The sequence below is a fragment of the Rhinoraja longicauda genome, chromosome 22 (genome assembly GCF_053455715.1).
Source record: "Rhinoraja longicauda isolate Sanriku21f chromosome 22, sRhiLon1.1, whole genome shotgun sequence".
In the NCBI taxonomy this organism is placed as follows: Eukaryota; Metazoa; Chordata; class Chondrichthyes; order Rajiformes; family Arhynchobatidae; genus Rhinoraja; species Rhinoraja longicauda.
The window spans coordinates 37,037,213-37,055,625 of NC_135974.1; the positions used below are offsets into that span (position 1 = coordinate 37,037,213).

The 18,413-nt window shown below is 46.2% G+C and overlaps 1 protein-coding gene across 5 annotated transcripts in view; it reads right to left on the reverse strand.

Annotated features, from left to right (window-relative positions):
- Window positions 1-18,413, reverse strand: part of LOC144604575 (receptor-type tyrosine-protein phosphatase T-like) — a 607,863-nt gene that overhangs the window by 287,718 nt on the left and 301,732 nt on the right. For 4 of the 5 annotated variants that reach the window (XM_078419171.1, XM_078419169.1, XM_078419173.1 and 1 more), the window contains exon 7: window positions 15,687-15,980. The exons of the other annotated variant lie outside the window; for it this stretch is intronic. In XM_078419171.1, coding sequence (XP_078275297.1) covers window positions 15,687-15,980 — 294 coding nt within the window. The remainder of the gene's footprint in view (window positions 1-15,686; window positions 15,981-18,413) is intronic. 5 annotated transcript variants of the gene reach the window in all.

Sequence of the window (18,413 nt, forward strand, 5' to 3'; positions counted from 1 at the left end):
AGAAACGTGGACTGTTTTAGGTGGAGTGTCCGTGACCTACTGACAACGACAGCCACACATATATTGCCAGGACTCAACCTCCCTCTATAGCTCAGACCCGTGAGTTGTTGTTGTTCGTCCTTCGGGTTGGAAGATGACCATGACTTCACTTTCAGTTGGAGGATTGGTGACTGTGGGTCCTGAAGTGACTGGTGAGGCTAATCCGGGCCGGAAGGCATGCCCACACGTAGGACACAAGTGGATGGGTGTTGCAGTGGAAGTGGAGGTAGCCCGGGCCTTGCGCACAGTGCGTTTCCTCTGGGCCTCTGCAGTGCGTCTGTTCTCTGATGCACGGGCTCCTGTGGTAAGCTTGCTACGCCAGGTTAGACGGTCCAGAGCAAGAGACTCCCAAGTGCTGAGGTTGATGTCCAAGTCTTTGAGGGACACTTTGAGGTAGTCCCCCTAGAGCTCAGACCCTTGAGCAGGCTGGGACTCTGTTCCTTGGAGCGCAGGAGGATGAGGGTGATCGTATAGAGGTGTATAAAATCATGAGAGGAATAGATCGGGTAGATGCCCAGTCTCTTGCCCAGAGTAGGGGAATCGAGAACCAGAGGACATAGGTTTAAGGTGAAGGGGAAAAGATTTAATAGGAATATGAGGGGTACATTTTTCACACAAAGGGTGGTGGTGTATGGAACGGAGCTGCTGGAGGAGGTAGTTGAGGCTGGGGACTATCCCCACGTTTAAGAAACAGTTGGACAGGTACATGGATAGGACAGGTTTGGAGGGATATGGGGCCAAATGCAGGCATGTGGGACTGGTGTAGCTGGGACACGTTGGCCAGTGTGGGCCGAAGAGCCAGTATCAATCTATGACTATGTACAATTTTGAAAAGCAGGGTCTCTTTCCCAGGAATGGAAATGATAAATACCTGAGGAACAGCCATTGCAAGAAGCCAAACATGGTACATGTGATGAAGTAGTTGACTTAAATGAATCCACTTCCCATTAAAGATGTGACTAAATGATCGTGATCCAACATCTAACCAATAGATCGGAATAAAAGCGATCTTGGAGAGAGCTGTTGCAGAGTACTTTGTTAATTAACTGTGTGACGGTTCACTGCTAACTACCTGCGCTCGTGATGATAGAGAAGCTATTCACACGGAATTCTTTCTTGTGGAAACTTAATTACGTGTCAGTCTTTGTCCTGAACTGTTGCAGCGAATCAAGTTTTAAAATTGGAATGAGCAATCAAAATGGTTGACAATTAGTCACTTCAAATTACTTTGCACCCAATCTTTTTCTTGGTGTGTTGTTTCTCACCGAAGAAGAATAATGATTTCCTTTCACAAAGTTGTCAGAGTGATGAGTCACAGGAAACAATCAGCCAGGTGTGAGACAGACGCTCGCAAAGCATCGAACACAACATACCAGCCACCAAGAACTAGTCAAGAGCTGGCATCCACACAGACCAGGGCTCCACAATGTTCACCATACGAGGAGAGGAGAGGAGAGGGGAGGGGAGGGGAGGGGAGGGGAGGGGAGGGGGAGGGGAGGAGAGGGGAGGAGAGGAGAGGAGAGGAGAGGAGAGGAGAGGAGAGGAGAGGAGAGGAGAGGAGAGGAGAGGAGAGGAGAGGAGAGGAGAGGAGAGGAGAGGAGAGGAGAGGAGAGGAGAGGAGAGGAGAGGAGAGGAGAGGAGAGGAGAGGAGAGGAGAGGAGAGGAGAGGAGAGGAGAGGAGAGGAGAGGAGAGGAGAGGAGAGGAGAGGAGAGGAGAGGAGAGGAGAGGAGAGGAGAGGAGAGGAGAGGAGAGGAGAGGAGAGGAGAGGAGAGGAGAGGAGAGGAGAGGAGAGGAGAAGCTTCAGTGGGAATAAACAAACTTTGTACGTTCTCCCCGTGATTGCGTGGGTTTTCTCCGGGTGCTCCGGTTTCCTCCCAGACTCCAAAGATGTGCGGGTCTGTAGGTTAATTGGCTCTGGTATCAATGTAAATTGTCCCTCGTGTGTGTAGGATAGTGTTAATGTACGGGGATCGCTGGTCGGTGCGGACTCAGTGGGCCGAAGGGCCTGTTTCCATGCTGTATCACTAAACTAAACCAAACATTTGCTGGCACTTTGCTCAACAGTGAAGGTGACAAAAGGCATATTCAGTCAACCCATGATCAGAAACATTGACGTGTCTTTCTCACGAGTCCTGTTTCAGATGTACTGCGTATAACCATCGGCAAGACTGCCCCAAACAAAACCAAACCCGAGTCACACAGCTGCCGTTTGGAGCCACGCCGGTACAACCTCTCACTGGCTGGAAGATGCTTCATTTTCCCACTTCTGCACATTCCCTCGTCACCAAGTCACATTACCTTATTCCAAATGAAATGCAGTTGCTGTGTGAGTCCAGGCGCGGTGGAAACACAGACTGTACACTGCGGACGGGAGAAGGTTCTCTCCGTGATGCTGCCTGGCCCACTGAGTCACTCCAGCGTTTTGTGCCAAACTGCACCCTGCAGAGTTCTGTCGAAAAGGAGTCCTTACTTTGGAGTAACTTGTGAACCACCACTCTCTCAGTCATTGATCGAAATAAACAACTGGGACTGACTTTGCAACGTGGCAAAGTCTGCAATTATTTCTAGTGCTGCTGCATAACGCATCATCCATCTAGGTTTTACCTCGTTGATCAGTCATAGAGTCACACAGCGTGGAAACAGGCCCTTCAGCCCAACCTGTCCATGCCAAGCAAGTGTAGACTCAATGAGCCAAACGGTCTCATTCTGCTGCTATGACTTGTGAACTGATATTTGATACTCTATTTGAAAAAGTCATAAGGTCATAAGGGATAGGAGTAGTATTAGGCCATTCGGCCCATCAAGTCTACTCTGCCATTCAATCATGGCTGATCTATCTCTCCCTCCCAACCCCATTCTCCTGCCTTCTCCCCATAACCTCTGACACCCCAGTACTAATCAAGAATCTACCTATCTCTGCCTTCGAGATATCCACTGACTTGGCCTCCACAGCTTTCTGTAACATCCAGGTTTAAAATCCATTCAAGTGATACTTTTCTTTTGCTGCATTCCAGGAGAGTTGAATAGATCATTCCTGTTACATACCTGCTGCAGAGTATGCCTTTGTGATCACACCCGTCTCCAACACGATGTCAAAAATCAATAAAAATCCATCATCATTCTTTTCTCTCCGACAAAGAATATTACATTTACACAAAGGCCTGGTCTATGATAATGTAAAGATTTATACTTAACCATCTTTCTATGATTCTACAGTCAAGAATGATATTGTAAAGTGACGCGTGTAGTTTTAGTTTGGAGCTTTAGCGGCTGCTTTTCGGAAACGCAGCCAGCTATTTGCAAATGCAATATAATTAAAGCACATCACTCTGTTATCAGCTGAGAGTCTTTGTCTACCACTCACCTCAAACATTTACTTTCTGTGGACAGGAATTAAATTGAAATCTGGACGTTACCACATCAGGAGACACAAGAGACTGCAATCTGGAATCTTGAGCCAAGACAAGTCTCTGAAGATGGATCCTGACCCGACATATAGTTCACCCATTCCCTCCACAGATGTTGTTCTCCAGCACTTTGTTTTTAACTACTGGTATTTAGTAGCACAAGGTTTAAGGTGCTATCACATTTAAAAAAACATTTGGACAAGTACATGGATAGGATTGGTTTGGAGGGACATGGGCCAAACACAGGCAGGTGGGACTAGTGTTGTTGGGGCATGTTGGTCGGCAGGGGCATGTTGGGCTGAAGGGCCTGTGTCCACGCTGGTATCACCCTATCCTTTATCCTTTATGCTGATAGAGAACAATGCTTTGTCGGTTACACTACAACAAAATTGATTCATGATTAGTGCGGGTGTCAGGGGTTATGGGGAGAAGGCAGGAGAATGGGGTTTGGAGGGAGAGATAGATCAGCCATGATTGAATGGCAGAGTAGACTTGATGGGCCAAATGGCCTAATTCTGCTCCTATCACCTTATGACAAAAATTGTAATATACAGGTTTATAGAGTAAAAGCATTGTGCAGACAGTCTCAATGGAAGCACGCAGTTAGGTTTAGATTGGTCACGCTTTCCAGGTTTTTGTTTCTGAGTTCCATTCTCATTTACACATCTAATTTACTTTTCAACCTCATCAGATTTCACCACTTTTTTCAGACAATGATTGAGAAAAAGAATTGTTCCTCGTTCATCTTCCAGGTGTTTTTTCCAGTTGATTTCAAATCTACTCTTTCAACACACACAACATCCAGTATTTTATTCAGTTGCCCTTTTCAAGACCAGGAGATGGGGCAGAGATTTAAGAGGGACCTCAGGAGCAACTTTTTTCACTGAGAGGTTAGTCCATATCTGGAATGAGCTGCCAGAGGAAGCCAGAAAAACACATGTAATTATAATTTTTCAAAGATAGCAAGGGTTTGAAGAGATATAGGATACAATACGATACGATACGATAGAACTTTATTGATCCCAGGAGGGAAATTGATCTGCCAACAGTCATAAAACACAACATGCATGAAACATGAAATGAAAGTGCCGAATGGAAAGGATTGGGGGGTGTGCAAAGATTGGGGGGGGGGGGGGGGGAGGGGGGAGTCAGTCTCAGTCTACCCCACGACAGAAGGGGGAGGAGTACAATAGTTTGATAGCCACAGGGATGAAAGATCTCCTGTGGCATTCTGTGCTGCATCTTGGTGGGACCAGTCTGTTGCTGAAGGTGCTCCTCAGGTTGGCCAGTGTGTCATGGAGGGGGTGAGCTGTATTGTCCAGGATGCTCCACAGTTTGAGGAGCATCCTTCCCTCCAAGACCACCTCCCATGAATCCAACTCCGCCCCCAGGAGTTTAATGTTGTGATAGTACCTGCATCAACCACCTCCTACAGCAGCTCATTCCATATACCCACCACCCTCTGTGTGAAAAACAATTGCCCCCCCCGGTTCATATTTAATTTTGCCCCTCTCACCATAAACCTTTGTCCTCTAGTTCTCAATTCCCCTCTTGTCCCGGAATGGCGGGACTGTCGTACGTTGAAAGACTGGAGCGACTAGGCTTGTATACACTGGAATTTAGAAGGATGAGAGGAGATCTTATCGAAAAGTATAAGATTATTAAGGGGTTGGACACGTTAGAGGCAGGAAACATGTTCCCAATGTTGGGGGAGTCCAGAACCAGGGGCCACAGTTTAAGAATAAGGGGTAGGCCATTTAGAACCGAGATGAGGAAAAACTTTTTCAGTCAAACAGTATGGAAAGAGGCCCTTCAAACAGCCGACCAAGATGCCCCATCCACACTAGTTCCACCTGCCTGCATTATCCCTCTAAACCTTCCCTTTCCATATACCTGTCCAAATGTCTTTGAGGTGGGCCAAATGCGGGCAAATGGAACTAGCTTCATTGGGGCACCTTGATCTTTCATCGGATTTTACCGGCTTTACCTTGCACTAAACGTTATTCCCTCATCATGTATCTGTACACTGTGGACGGTTCGATTGTAATCGTGTATTGTCTTTCCGCTGACTGGTTAGCACGCAACAAAAGCTTTTCACTGTACCTCGGTACACGGGACAATAAACTAAACTGAACTGGTTGGCATGGATGAGTGTGGCCTGTTTCCATGCTGTATGACTGTGTGACTCTAGCCTATTTGTAGACTTGCTCACATCATGTCATAACTGCCTGGGATTATGATGTTTCTACGTGATTATCTCATGTGATGGTCTGTGTCGGCCAACCTGCCAGTTGTACTGTGGGCAGTGGCTGATGTTCAACCTAATGCTTCCTTCGTTGCTTCTTCACAATCTATCCCTGTAATCGTTCAGATATTTCTCATTTTATTGTTCTTCATATGCCCCTGTTCTAATTTCTTATATTCAGATCCAACTAAATCCATAAGCTGCTTTGAATGGAATTGAGAGATGTAAAAGATCACTAATTCTCAATTCCAATGCAATTTCAAATCAACATCTGTAAATCCATTCTTAACGCGTGCAATTGGACCAAGCTATTATTTGTCTCGGGAGAATGCATAGAGGTTTATAAATATGTTGTTTTCATCAGCCGTGATCTGTGAAGCCTATTTTTAGATTTTACTGACATTACTTTCCACAGGTAAAATTCTATTTTGAAAGATCGGCTGCAATGTGTTTACATATTCAAGTAGCAGGCACATAATATTTCTGTAGGTTCAAGGCAACAAAACAGGAGTGCCTCACAGCATATGTTTCTAACAGTGCACGGCACACTTGTTAGTGATATCTCACAGAAACAAGCCTATGCTAACAATATCCTCTCAGAGCCGGTAGGTAGATTCAGCTGCCTGTGTTGTACGCTTCCATTATTTCAGCTTGCCAGCATTATCATCCACAAAGCTTTGGTTCCATTCAATTAAAAGGAAGTTGCTGTCAAACAGTTTAAACATGCAAATGGAACAATAATGAGGCAATCAAGCGTTGAGGCTGGGACTGTGAAGACAACATTTGTGCCGCGAGAGAGAAAAACCAAAGGATTCAGCTGACAGATTTCTTGTGAATCAACACGGATACTTTTCAAGTCGAAATTAAATGAGGTGTCTCTGGTGACATACCTGAAACTTTCCCAAACATCAAAGAGGGAGACATCAGTGCAAGAAAATGAGAATCTCTAGGTGATCCCATGTAGCTAATCCCCACGGATATAATGGTACTCTTCCACATTCTGGCTGCGTGCTAATTAAATGCTTTGTATTTTGAGATAATCAGTAATTAACTACCGAAAAGAAAAGGTTTGTGAATCAGTATCAAATGGACATTACAACCTAGGAGTGCGTGATGCATAATTGATCTTATTTGTCAGTTCTTTGCTCGGCTACACAATACAACAATCCCACGCACGAAGCTCTCGCAAGGTGCCGGGCAGCCCAGGTTTGTGCAAGAGCACCAAGTACCGGGACATACAGGTGAGTGGGAAGAGAGGTGACTGAGGTGTAGCTGGTAACAGCGTCTCACGGTTTAAATGCATCCTCAGCCACCGCAGAGAGAAGGCCGATACCTGGTCAAAGAGGCAACAAGAAGCTGAAGGGTGCAACACCATTGGATAGAACTTACGTGCAGGAAGGAACTGCAGATGCTGGTTTAAACCGAAGAGAGACACAAAATGCTGGAGTAACTCAGCGGGACAGGCAGCACCTCTGGAGAGAAGGAATGGGTGACGTTTTGGGTCGAGCTGCATCTGAAGAAGGGTCTCAACCCTCATTTCTTCTCTCCAGAGATGCTGCCTGTTCCGCTGAATTACTCCAGCTTCAGTCTGAAGAACCCAGCAAACTCCAATCAAGGATAGTCTCAGGGTCACCAATCAGGTAGATAGTAGTTCAGCACTGCTCTCTGGTTGTGGTGGGATGGTTCAGTTGCCTGATAACAGCCGGGAAGAAACTGTCCCTGAATCTGGAGGTGTGCGTGTTCACACTTCTGTAACTTTTGCCCGATGGGAGAGGGGAGAAGAGGGAGGGTCCAGGGTGATACTGGTCCTTGATTATGTTGCTGGCCTTGCCGAGGCAGCGTGAGGTGTAGATGGAGTCAGTGGAAGGGAGGTTGGTTTGTGTGATGGTCTGGGCTGCGTCCACAATTCACTGCAATTTCTTGCGGTCTTAGATGGAGCTGTTCCCAAACCAAGCTGTGATGCATCCTGATGAAATGCTTTCTACGGTGCATGTGTAGAAGTTGGTGAGAGTTGTGGGGGACATGGCAAACTACCTAAGCCTTCTAAAGAAGTAGAGGCGTTGCTGTGCTCTAAGTAGAGGCATTGGTGACAGGGAGGACATCCAAACTCCGTGCAGACAGCACCCGTAGTCAGGATCAAACCCAAGTCTCTGGCTCTGTAATGCAGCAACTCTACCGCTGCGCCACTCCACGATAAGGTGAATACTGCATAACACATCCAACGATCACCAGAGCTAGATTTCACTACAATTAAAGCACGCGTCTGACTGTTAATTGTTTAGTGATGAACTGATGTGATGATCCAACCACTCAAACGTGCCTCACAAGACATATTCTTATAATTCAAACACTTCAAACCCACATACTATATTCAGACTGTGGAAGGTAATTAGCCTTTTACTAGTGCAACAGAATAGTCCACAAAATGTCTCCATAATAAATAACACTTCAGTGCATATGGCCTTATGAATAATTCATAACAATATATTTTGCCCAAATAGACAAAAGGCAATATTGAGAGCCATCATTTATCTCCTGAGTTATTACCTCATAAGCCACAAATTAAGTTACAAGTGGTTGGTAAAGGCTTTGCTGATCAGCAGTAAGTGGTAAACTGGGCATTAACTCCTCCACAAAAATTTCTTTAAGCATAATCTCTGCATATATTTTGTAATTCAAAATTTAAAAAAAAAAATTCTGAAGAAAATATATCTGCCCTGATGGATTTCAGTAGATGACTGCAGAATAAAGTCACCAATCTCCATCACATTTCCACCCTGTACATCTGTGAAATCAATAACGAGACACTGTTATTTAAACTGTCCAACCCTGCTCTGGGCATAAATTAAAATTGCCGCTCAGTTTGGTGATATATCTCAGCTAATGGGCATTCTGTTCAGATTCGGTGCAAGTAAATGAAAATCCAAGTCACAAATCAGGATATCTGAAGGAAATAATTTAGAATTGACTAGATGAAGAAATTATGTATGGGATTCCATTAAACATTTCACAGATAACACATGATATACCGAGGTTATTCATTTTTATGACCTGACCCGAAACGTCACCTATCCATGTTCTCCATAGATGATGCCTGACCCGCTGAGTTACTCCAACACTCTGTGAAACGTCACCTATCCATGTTCTCCACAGATGCTGCCTGACCCGCTGAGTTACTCCAACACTCTGTGAAATGTCACCTATCCATGTTCTCCACAGATGCTGCCTGACCCGCTGAGTTACTCCAACACTCTGTGAAACGTCACCTATCCATGTTCTCCACAGATGCTGCCTGACCCGCTGAGTTACTCCAACACTCTGTGAAATGTCACCTATCCATGTTCTCCACAGATGCTGCCTGACCCGCTGAGTTACTCCAACACTCTGTGAAACGTCACCTATCCATGTTCTCCACAGATGCTGCCTGACCCGCTGAGTTACTCCAGCACTCTGTGAAACGTCACCTATCCATGTTCTCCACAGATGCTGCCTGACCCGCTGAGTTACTCCAGCACTCTGTGAAACGTCACCTATCCATGTTCTCCACAGATGCTGCCTGACCCGCTGAGTTACTCCAGCACTCTGTGAAACGTCACCTATCCACGTTCTCCACAGATGCTGCCTGACCCGCTGAGTTACTCCAACACTCTGTGTCTTTTTTTGTAAACCAGCACCTGCAGTTTCTTGTATCTTCATTATTTTTGCGCTGTGTGACAATTTTGCTTTGAAGAAAACTGATGGTTGGTAAGTCTATTTTGGGACATTTTATGCGTAAAGTGTGATTCATTTGGAGAACACGATACAGGTAGGTAGAGAGTTGTGGATGAGTAATGCTCCTGTCTGAATAACCAGATGGATAGGAGAGAGTTGGACATTTGTCTTTGGAGCGTAGGAGGCTGAGGGCTGATGTTATTGAGGCGTACAAAATCATGAGGGACACAGGTAAAGTGAACACTTACATACTCTCCCCAAAGGTAGAGCGCTCTAAAACTGGAACAGGTACAGGCTTCAACTGGAACAGGTACAGGCTTCAACTGGAACAGGTACAGGCTTCAACTGGAACAGGTACAGGCTTCAACTGGAACAGGTACAGGCTTCAAGTGAGTGGCAAGAGATTTAAGAGGGACCTGAGGGAACACCTTTTGATTCCGAGTGTAGTCCGTATCTGGAATGTACTGCTGGAGGAAGATAGAGAGGCAGATACAATTATGACTTTCAAAATAGATTTGGGCAGATACATGGAAACAAAGAGTTTAGAGAGGGATGTGAGCCGAATGCAGGCAGATGGGACTGACTGGCTCAACATGCTAACTTGGGCGGCATGGAAATGTGGGCCGAATGGTCTGTTTCTGTGCTGTGCAGCCCTCTGACTCCTTCCAGACAAAGAATAAAATGGTGCTTTTCACCAAATCCCTGGGATGGCAGGACTTTCATATGAAGAAAGACTGGATAGACTGGGCTTGTACTCGCTGGAATTTAGAAGACTGAGGGGGGATCTTATTGAAACATATAAAATTCTTAAGGGGTTGGAGAGGCTAGATGCGGGAAGATTGTTCCCGATGTTGGGGAAGTCCAGAACCAGGGGTCACAGCTTAAGGATAAGGGGGAAGTCTTTTAGGACCGAGATGAGAAAACATTTCTTCACACAGAGAGTGGTGAGTCTGTGGAATTCTCTGCCACAGAAAGTAGTTGAGGCCAGTTCATTGGCTATATTTAAGAGGGAGTTAGATGTGGCCCTTATGGCTAAAGGGATCAGGGGGTATGGAGAGAAGGCAGGTACGGGATACTGAGTTGGATGATCAGCCATGATCATGTTGAATGGCGGTGCAGGCTCGAAGGGCCGAATGGCCTACTCCTGCACCTATTTTCTATGTTTCTATGTTTCTAAATGTACAATAGTTTACGTCTGACATTGGCATCGATGACGATTGGTTCACAAGGACTACCCACCTGCACAGACGCCCCATGGCCTTCAAGGATTGGATCATGTTTCCGGGGTCACGTCCGCGCCCGGGTGGGGTTAGAGCGTGACCACGCGCTGTCCACGGGCACCCTGGGGGATCTCCGGGACCGCTGGGCACCGCGGGGAGTTGAATGACAAGGAGTGTAAGATAGTTGTATAATAGTTTATTGTTTGTCTTGTATTATGGTGGTGGGTTCCGTTTTGGTTTTATTGTACTGTATATACTATTTTAATATGTGAATAAATATTTTTGATTAATAAAAAAAAGGATTGGCTCCTGCACAGCGTTTACTGATCAGGGATTGGATCATGGATTGTGTTAGTGATCAGGGATTGGGCTTTAGATTTTTTTAGATTTAGAGATACAGCGCGATAACAGGCCCTTCGGCCCACCGAGTCCGCGCCGCCCAGAGATCCCCGCACATTAACACTATCCTACATACACTAGGGACAATGTTTACATTTGCTCAGCCAATTAACCTACATACCTGTGAGTCTTTGGAGTGTGGGAGGAAACCGAAGATCTCTGAGAAAACCCACGCAGGTCACGAGGAGAACGTACAAACTCCGTACAGACAGCACCCGTAGTCAGGATTGAACCTGAGTCTCCGGCGCTGCATTCGCTGTAAGGCAGCAACTCTACTGCTGCGCCACCGTGCCGACCTACTCTGTGAAACGTCACCTATCCATGTTCTCCACAGATGCTGCCTGACCCGCTGAGTTACTCCAGCATTTTGTGTTCACCTCCCATCTCCCTTATTGGGGACCCACGGACTATCTGTAATCGGACTTCATCTTGCACTCAAGGTTATTCCCTTTATCCTGCATCTGTACACCGTGAATGGCTCGATTGTAATCATGTATAGTCTTTCCACTGTCTGGTTAGCACGCAATAAAAAGCTTTTCATTGTACCTCGATACACATGACAATAAACTATAGTAAACATTTTGCTTATCTTTCATTCATTGATTCTGTGTACCGTCTGTATCTCTCGTTTCCCTTCCCCTGACTCTTAGTGTGGAGAAGGGTCTCGACCTGAAACGTCACCTATTCCTTTCCTCCAGAGATGCTGCCTGACCAGCTGAGTTACTCCTGCACTTTGTATTTATCCTCAGTATACACCAGCATCTGCAGTTCCTTCCTACACATTTATATTCTTTCATTTGGCGATTGGATTGCAAGGCTTTTATTCGCCTTGGAAACCAATCACCAGGTTTAATGACTCAAACTGGCCTCAAGGATCCTCTTTAGTACGTCCATTACTCTGTCTGGTTAAGGAGCCTATTGAGCTGCTCTCTCGGCCTGGCAGTGAGTGCAGGCTGGTTCAAAGATTAGTCTCAGACCAGCAGTCATGTCAATCCTGGCTCCAAAGCTAGTGCTAATCAGCGGCTGATGATCAAAGTGCTTAGAGGGAGAACTCTGTAACTGCAGCAGCTCCGAGTCTGGTAAATAACGCTGCTTACAGGAGATAGTCTGGTTGTCCAAAGGTAATAACTGATGCAATCTGTTATATTCAGTGAAATTATTGCAGTGTTTCCACCAACAGTAAGGCAGGAACGCGCTGATAGGTTACGGTTTGTGGGGAATTGGATAAGGAACAGGAACAGCATTGCTTATCAGGTGCACCAGGCACCAGCCCAGGCACACACACATTCTGCACAAGCTGGCCACAACTTCACCACTTCATCAGGAAGAAGGGAAGATTGCAGCCTTCATATCTAACGGGGAATTTAGCAGATCACACAGCAACTGTTCTATTGCAGCTTCCAATAAACAACATATGTTCTTTCCGCAGAAACACTCAGGGAGCAAACTTTGAGAAATGTCAACTCCTGCAACACCAAATTAGAAAACATCATTGATTTTGCACATCGGTTCAGTTTCAAAGAAGAAGGAATAACATAGAACAGGGGTGGCCAAACCACGGCTCGCGAGCTACATGCGGCTCTTTGACCTTTAACATGCGGCTCGTGGAAATATGTTGGCTGAGCTCCTTTTTTCATCACAGTTAATATAAAAGGTAAATAAGAAAAAATGTCAAGCTTTATAATTATTTACTGGGTATGAATTAAGACCCCAATGGAATAAAACGTAAGTTTAATGTTCATGGTTAGTGAGTTTAATGTTCATGGTTAGTGAGTTTAATGTTCATGGTTAGTGAGTTTAATGTTCATGGTTAGTGAGTTTAATGTTCATGGTTAGTGAGTTTAATGTTCATGGTTAGTGAGTTTAATGTTCATGGTTAGTGAGTTTAATGTTCATGGTTAGTGAGTTTAATGTTCATGGTTAGTCTTGTGGCTCTTTTGTTCATGTCTTGCGGCTCTCAAACATCTGAACTTTATCGTATGTGGCTCTTACATTAAGCAAGTTTGGCCACCCCTGACATAGAACATAGAACAGTACAGCACAGGAACAGGCCCTTCGGCCCACAATGTCTGTGCTGAACATGATGCCAATATAAACTCATCTCTTCTGCCTGCACGTGATTCTTAGCTCCCCATTCCCTATATATCCATGACCCTTTCCTAAAGCCTCTTAATGCTGGAATCTGGAGCAGGAAACAAACTGCTGCAGCTGAGTTACTCCAGCACTTTGTGTCCTTTTGTGTATTAACCAGCATCTGCAGTTCCTTGGTTCTACTGATGGAGGAGCCCATGAGGCCAAGCACCACTGTGGAAGCGGAGAGATGGGCAAAGTCTCAAGACTTTAGAGACACAGCAGGGAAACAGGCCCTTCAGCCCATCAAGTCTGCACTGACCAATGATCACCAATACACTAGCAATGTCCTACACACACTGGGGACAACTTACAATTTACAGAAGCCAATGAACCTGCAAACCCTCACGTCTTTGGAGTGTGGGAGAAAACCGGAGCACCCGGAGAAAACCCACGCAGTCACAGGGAGAACGTGCAAACTCCGTACAGACAGCACCCATAGTCGGGATTGTACCTGAGTCTCTGGAGTTGTGAGGCAGCAACTCTACCGCTGCGCCACCGCGCCGCCACTGCAAGACGAGGGGTGAATGATTCTATTTCTTTTACCAGAGATGGGTTGATGTAAAAAGAATATTCTTCCTGGTGCTTGGGTTATTCCTGTAATGTTCATCCTTGCTTGAGATACTTGAGCAGGTATTAATTGGGTGATTGAGACTGTAACATCTCTTTACAGTAAAAAGACACAGAAGAACATCTGGTGAGGTTACTCGCCTAGTTTTCTTGCCGCACACTTGCTTTCTTTAACACAGACTTTCAAACACAAATGTACATGTCTAAGGGATCGTCGCATTGATTGTGTTTGAGGGAAGTGAAGCTGTGATGTTGAAAGTGAATCTGGGCACAGTTTATCTGTGACCTAAGCTTGGCACCAACTGAAGTACATCTGTTCAGAAGATTGATGATCATATCATATCATATCATATATATACAGCCGGAAACAGGCCTTTTCGGCCCTCCAAGTCCATGCCGCCCAGTGATCCCCGCACATTAACACTATCCTACACCCACTAGGGACAATTTTTACATTTACCCAGCCAATTAACCTACATACCTGTACGTCTTTGGATGCAGCATTTACGATTAATTGAACACTATTTTTATTCAGCACAACAGCTTCTATGTAACTCAGCTTCAGTCAGCCACACAATCCTTAGAGATTCACATAAAACCAGAGGGGATAATTAAGAAACATACCCTTCACGAAACAATCCTGATGACTTGTACATAAATATTAAAGCACATGTAGTTCGGCACGGTGGCGCAGCAGTAGAGTTGCTGCCTTACAGTGCTTGCAGCGCCGGAGACCCGGGTTCCATCCCGACCACGGGTGCCGTCTGTACGGAGTTTGTACAATCTCCCCGTGACCTGTGTGGGTTTTCTCCGAGATCTTCAGTTTCCTCCCACACTCCAAAGACGTACAGGTATGTAGGTTAATTGGCTTGGTGTATGTGTACATTGTCCCTAGTGTGTGTAGGATAGTGTTAATGTGTGGACTCAGTGTTTCCTCACTGTATTTCTAAACTAAACTAGACTAAATACCACAGTCCCACCTCCCTCACATTGAAAACCAAGGAAGGAGAAAATATCCACAGCAAAGACAATTCCAAACTCCTTCAGAATGACATCAAGCACTTACCAATTGTATGTGGGTGAAGGACAATGTTCATCTTTGCACCAGTTATTCACAAATATCTGACCAACTTGCTGCCACCTCCTGCTAAGTGTCACAATGTACGTTGACAACAACTCAATAAAAGAGACATATCCGTTCTTGAGCTGAGTTAACAGCGGCTGAGATAAATTCTCCCACAATCACTGACTCTCCAAAGGACCTCTCATGTTTGACTATCCCTGCAAAGCTTTAGATAGACACAAAAAGCAGGAGTAACTTAGCGGGACGGGCAGCATCTCTGGAGAGAAGGAATGGGTGACGTTTCAGTCCAGGGCCCTACTATCAGTCTCCACCCGAAACGTTACCCATTCCTTCCCTCCAGAGATGCTGCCCGACCCGCTGAGTTACTCCAGCATCATGTGTCTATCTTCGGTTTAAACCAGCATCTGCAGTTCCTTCCAACACCTATAAAGCATTAATTCACCCGAGCCGACTGTTTTACGAAAATCATATTCACTCGTTCAGTGCCTCTTAAACTATTTCAGTGTCTTTATCACAAAATTTCATTTAACCTCGACTAAATTTTCTTATGTTTTTTGTAATTGTCGTCTCATTTTCCCTTGTCTATCATTTTATACAAGTCATTGAAGTCATTCCCCCTTCATTCACCCCTCTAGTTTCATTCACCCCCAAATAATTTAATTCACCCTTGGGTGAACCATTCACCAGTTTAAGAAGCACTGTACTAGTTGACAAACAAAACCCACCCTCATGCGTGACCATCGAATGCTGGGGTAAGTAACACTGCCGTTGAGAAAACCAATTTCCCCATCCATTCTGACGTATGTCGGGAATGTTAGAAGTGTTGACGTGACGTTCACTGTGCTGCAAGGTGGCGGTTGGGTCACGGCCTTGGGCTTACCTGCACACTTGGTGCGGGTGGTCAGTGGAGGACCAGGTGGTCCCGTCCCCCCATCTCCGGGTCTTGTGAGGAGCACCCTGACCTCATATTCCACGTCGGGGTCGAGGTGCCAGAGTTTGTAGGTCTGTGAGTCCATGATGTGGGTCTCGGCCCAGTTGCCCGATGTGGTGCGGTACTCCACCTCCTTCAGGATGATGGGGCCGTCGCCGATGATGGAGTTGGCGTTGGGTTTGATCCACAGGTAGGTTGCCCCCACCGCCAGCAGCTCGGGCGGAGCGATGGGCGTGGGTGGGTCTGTAACGGCAAATAAAAGCTACTCGCTAAATCCAGTTCAAAACGTGAGTTGTGAGACTTAGTCCAGAAAATATCAACAAGTATTCTGCAAATAAGATTATGAGGATAGATTTGAACCATAAGGCCGAATAGTTCATGCTCTATGGAAACAATGGATTAATATATGAAGCCACATTTTTGATCGTCAGTGCATCAATGTTCAATTTGCAAACAATAGTTCTCCAAAACCAGCATTAGACCAATTAATTGATCAACTAAAAAGGACACAGAGTGCTGGAGTAACTCAGCGGGCCAGGCAGCATCTGTGGAGAACATGGATAGGTGACGTTTCACAGAGTGCTGGAGTAACTCAGCGGGTCAGGCAGCATCTGTGGAGAACATGGATAGGTGACGTTTCACAGAGTGCTGGAGTAACTCAGCGGGTCAGGCAGCATCTCTGGAGAAAAGTAATAGGTGACACTTTGGGTCGAACTGCTGAGTTACTCCAGCTTTCTGTGTCTATCTTTGGGTTAAACCAGCTTCCTACACTAAACGTCGTGGCTACGTTGCTGCACTGGGCACTTGGCCGCTCAGCACAGATGAATTTCTGTCTTGGTTGTTTTCTGCCGAGTGGAAACTCTGCTACAATTGGGGCATGGCTCTGAGCAAAATGCTTAATGCTGCAAGGAATACAAGTGTAGATGTGAGCTAGCTAGGCTGCTCGCCCCGGCTTTGATTCATCTCTCCTCAGGAATAACTCCAAAGAAATGCAATCTGAATTACAAATGTAGAAGAGATTCCTTTGTTACTTTGATGTACAAGCCGAGTTTGGAAATAAGAATGGCACTGGCAATGAAAGCATATTGTAGGCTTCTGAATAGTGGGAAAGGTTTGAGAATGGGAAAGGCTGAGACTGTTTTCCAGCACCGTCCAGGATCTGCACAGGTAGCCGGGGCAGGGGGGAGGAAGTGCTTACAGTGCAATTCCCATTTCAACACATAATTATCTTGAGATGTGCTGTTGGCCAAACAGCTGACATTTGTTGTTCAACAGCCAACTGGAATATTACCAAGAGGTTGATTATCACCTAAGTGGGACACAGAACAGTCTAGCACGGGAACAGGCCCTTCGGCCCACCGAGTCCACGCCGACCATCGATCGCCATTCACACGAGATCTATGTTATCCCACTTTCTCATCCACTCCCAACACACAAGGGACAATTTACAGAGGCCTGATTAACCTACCGACCCGCATGTCTTTGGGATGTGGGAGGAAACCGGAGCACCCGGAGGAAACCCACGCGGTCACAGGGAGAACACGGTGGCGGCACGGTGGCGCAGCGGTAGAGTTGCTGCCTTACAGCGAATGCAGCGCCGGAGACTCAGGTTCGATCCTGACTACGGGTGCCGTCTGTACGGAGTTTGTACGTTCTCCCCGTGACCTGCGTGGGTTTTCTCCGAGATCTTCGGTTTCCTCCCACACTCCAAAGACATGCAGGTATGTAGGTTAATTGACTGGGTAAATGTAAAAATTGTCCCTAGTGGGTGTAGGATAGTGTTAGTGTGCGGGGATCGCTGGGCGGCACGGACTCGGTGGGCTGAGTGTTAGTGTGCGGGGATCGCTGGGCGGCACGGACTCGATGGGCTGAGTGTTAGTGTGCGGGGATCGCTGGGCGGCACGGACTCGGTGGGCCGAGTGTTAGTGTGCGGGGATCGCTGGGCGGCACGGACCCGATGGGCCGAAGGGCCTGTTTCCGCGCTGTATCTTTAAATCTACATCTAAAAAATCTAAAAACGTGCAAACTCCACACAGGATGGAACCCGGGCCTCTGGCGCTGTGAGGCAGCAGCTCTACCCGCTGCACCAAGGCACCTTGTCTCCATGTACGCACCAACTCTGCAGTGGTCGTTACAGCATCTCCAGGCACGGTTACATCAGAGTCACCAGTATTACATCAGCACACTGAGTGGTGTGTGACCTCACCCATAATAATCCGCAGGGAAAGTAAAGAATAAAACCTGCTCAGAACTCAGTCCCAGCCCTGCCCTTCATCATGCTGTTCTAGCACGTTCCACGCCAGGGCGAGGATGATACCGTGTCCGGGCCTGTGGTGAATACTGAAGCAGGGCCTGTGTATATCTGCCTGCAAGGTGGGGTAGAGGGGGCAAGCAATAACAGTGATTTAATCAGGTTCACACTGAAGGCAGATCCAGTAAAGGAGGAGGCCACGATAAATGAATTGTAGTCAATCGCAGTGTGTTCGAAAGCTCAGATTAACTGGTTGGAAAAATGGTGTGTCAAACAGCAGATTGGCAATGGGGGCCATTTACATCAGACAGATCATGTACAGATCCAATAAATGCTGTCTGCCTCTGAGTTGATGCAGAATGTCACAGCACAGTGTTATTGGATATGTGGAGCTTCATGCTGAACTAGGTTTGAGGAAAGGCAAT